This window comes from Rattus rattus, chromosome 12, assembly GCF_011064425.1.
Source record: "Rattus rattus isolate New Zealand chromosome 12, Rrattus_CSIRO_v1, whole genome shotgun sequence".
NCBI lineage: Eukaryota > Metazoa > Chordata > Mammalia > Rodentia > Muridae > Rattus > Rattus rattus.
In genome coordinates this window covers 72,598,465-72,601,890 of record NC_046165.1, presented here as the reverse complement: position 1 = coordinate 72,601,890, position 3,426 = coordinate 72,598,465, and the positions used below count along the sequence as shown (strand labels likewise).

At 38.6% G+C, this 3,426-nt stretch overlaps 1 protein-coding gene across 1 annotated transcript; it reads right to left on the bottom strand.

Annotated features, from left to right (window-relative positions):
• Positions 1–522: 522 nt before the first annotated feature.
• LOC116913695 (olfactory receptor 11H4-like) lies at positions 523–1,506 on the bottom strand. Its single transcript, XM_032917986.1, has one exon. It carries the CDS (start codon positions 1,495–1,497, stop codon positions 523–525), a length of 975 nt encoding a protein of 324 aa, XP_032773877.1. The 5' UTR covers positions 1,498–1,506.
• Between the last annotated feature and the right edge of the window lie 1,920 nt (positions 1,507–3,426).

The window sequence follows — 3,426 nt, the reverse complement described above, 5'->3', positions numbered from 1 at the left end:
CTCTTTTTCCAGTTCTGAGAATTGAACTGAATCAAATCTTTTTTATTGCTAGGACATAAAATGTCTGTGTTGGAACCAGAAGGCTATTTTTAGTTCACATCTTGCAAATGCTATTAAACACATCTATGAACAATCAAGGTTGACTTCATTGTCTTGTTACAATGATAGAGGAGGTGTATAATGAATCCATGAGTACCAGAGTAGGAGATCACTTCACACAGGAATCACATTTTATTTAGGCTTTGAAAAGTATCACTGGGTGTGGAAAACAATTTCAAAGTCTGGCATGGTGGGACACAGCAGGAATCCTAGTACTTGGAATATGGAGGCAAAAGGAATCCGATCTCTGCAAGGTTATCCTTGGCTAGAGAGTGAGTTTGAGACTAGCCAAGATGACATGAGACCCTGCCTCAAAAAAGAAAAAATACAGTAAACAGCAAAGACAACTGAATGAGTTCATACATCATGACACATCTACAATGGATTCTTTATTAGAACATGTAAGTATGCCACAGCTTTGACTCATATATTTTTGACAATTCTCATTCCTAACAGAACTTTCCTCAGAGCAAGTTTCATGTCCTTATTACGAAGGCTATAAATCAGAGGATTAAAGAGAGGAGTCATTACAGAGTATACAAGGGTAAGGATCTTCTGCATCAACGTTGAAATGCCATATGTAGGACTCATGTACATTATCATTACTGTCCCATAGAAGAGTGACACCACAGCTAAATGGGAACCACAGGTAGAGAAGGCCTTTCGCCGGCCAGCTGCAGAAGGAACCTGAAAAACAGCCCTGAGCAACAAAATATAGGACCGAAGAATGTATGTAATAGTGAAAAACAGGAAAAGGGAATTTTGGACATAAAAAATAAGTTTGGTAATGGGAGCTGGGGCACAGGACAAAGCCATCAATGGGTCCATGTCACAGAGGAAGTGATCAATGATATTAGAACCACAAAAGGGAAGTTGGGAAATGGAGAAGACAGGGATTGGGTATCCAAGGAATCCAATGAGCCAGCATGATGATACCAGAATGCAACAAAGCCTCCTAGTCATGACGACAGGGTAATGTAATGGGCGGCAAATGGCCAGGTACCTATCATAAGCCATTACAGCCAAAAGGAAAGATTCACTTGTACCCAGGGAAAAGAAGAAATAAAACTGCAGGAAGCACCCTGAAAATGAGATGGCCTTGGTCTTAGACATAATGTTGGCTAGCATGTTAGGAGTGGTTGAGGAAACATACCAAATTTCAAGGAAGGCAAAATTTCCCAAGAAGAAGTACATGGGGGTATGTAGTCGTGAGTCACATATTACTGCACAGATGATGGCTCCATTTCCCAACAAGGTCAAGACATAAAACACCAAAAACAACACGAAGAGAAAAATTTGTATCTTCCAGGAACCAGGAAATCCCAAGAGAACAAATTCAGTTACATATGTTGCGGATGTGTTCATGGTATCTACATATCTGAGGGGGAAAAAAGACATGAGTTTAACCCCAAGCCCCTTACTTTCAACATATCTGAAGGGCTACAAAGAAAGACAAGAATATTTTGAAATCAAATGGAACCAATCTTATCTTATTTTAGATTGAGTGTGTTTCTATGCCAGTGATATATCCTCTTTCTTTTCTACTTCTTAGTCCTCCTGAGAGAGGAGTCCAAAGGGATCTAGGTAATTAGAGATAGCTATGGTGAAGATCACTGGCCACCCAGACATAAATATCCCTATATTATGATTCCCCAGCACTAACCTCTATGCTGTAGTGCTTATAGAGTCTATGGCCTTTCAGTAAATGCATCAATTCATTGCCAAGTCTGGAGCCAGGCAGAAGAGAGTCATCTTGTGTCTTTACTTCTTCACCCCACCATTCATCTTTGATGACATAAAAGCCCCTAGACCCTGGTGCTTAAACAGTTTTTCACCTTGTATCTCCCTCTCATCTGTATGGATTTCTTACCCTTCACTATCTAAGAAATTTACTGATTGAGGGTTCTTCCCCTTGAGTCTGTAGGCTTCATTTTTCAATGGTTAGGAGCACATACTGCTCTTGTAAGAGGTCTGAGTTGAGTTCTCAGCACCCAAGTTGTGTAGCCCATTAGTACCTGTAACTTTAGTATGAGAGGTATCCAGTGCCTCTAGCACCCACAGGCACCTGCAATCATATACCTGCCTCTCCTTTGCAATAAACATACACCTTTAAGAAAATGACTTTTAAAACAGAGTTAACAAGAATCATAATATATGTATATACATATATACATATATATATGTACATATATATAGAGAGAGATTTATTAATTTTATATCTATTATTTTGGGTATTTGAGGTCACTAGAAATGTAAGAAAAAGAAGTTTGCAAGGTAGCAAGCCACACAGACCCAAAGGGAGGATCATTTGTGATCCCAGAGAACAAAGATTTGGGCTTTAATACTTTTAGTCTCTTGTTTGCACTAGTTTAGTTGTTGTTGTTGTGGTGGTGGTGGTGGTGGTGGTGGTGGTGGTGGTGGTGGTGGTGGTGGTGGTGGTGGTGGTGGTTGTAGTTTAATTTTATGTGTATGATCATTTTGCCTACATGTATGTTTGTGTACCACCTGTGTGCCTGAGGCTTGGGGAGGACAGAAGGAGGCATTGGATTCCTACGACAGACGATATGGGTGCTGGAACTCAAACCAGGTCCTCTGAAAGAATTGCCACTGCTCTTAACCACTGAGCAGTCTCTCCATCCGTTGTTTTTATGATAGTTGAGGAAATATGAAAAGGTCTAACTCCCAAGCTTCAATGTCCACCTTTCTAATCATTAGTCAGTGCAAAAGACATGCTTTATCATCTCCCTTGAAGCAAATGAATTCCAGGTATTTATTTATAAAACATAAATCAATCTCTTTCTCACCTACAGATGACAGATGAAGGGCATACATATTTTTAAACAAACAACTAGAATCATGAGATCTGAGTTTCCCGATTTTCGTTCTGATAAAAAGATCATGCCTGTTTAATGTGAATAATAGCAAAACTGACAACACAATGCAATTTATTCTTCCTACTGCTATGCCCTGTAAGAGATTTATCAACAGAAACATTATCTTTTAAAATGTAGATAGGTAAGAGAATGTCAAAGAGAAAATGCTTAACTGAATCAGTTTTCATATGAACGGAATAGACTGGCTTAGCAAAGTCCTATAATCCCATCTTCTAGCAGTCCTGAAGTTACTTTTTACTATATTATATGTTTAAAACAAGGTTTAAACTTAAATATATTTTGATCATATTCTCCTCTCTCCTAAGTCCTTACAGATCTTCCCATACTCCATATCCACCCAACTTTTAGTTTTTTCTCAAAAATGAACCAAGAAAAAAAAATAAAACCACAATCAAAAAGAAAACTTCACATTTCTACCAAATAAAAGCAAAAA

What these genes read in the sequence shown, in the direction of transcription:
- LOC116913695 (XM_032917986.1), bottom strand. Translation starts at nt 1,497, where the DNA reads ATGTCTTTTTTCCCCCTCAGATATGTAGATACCATGAACACATCCGCA.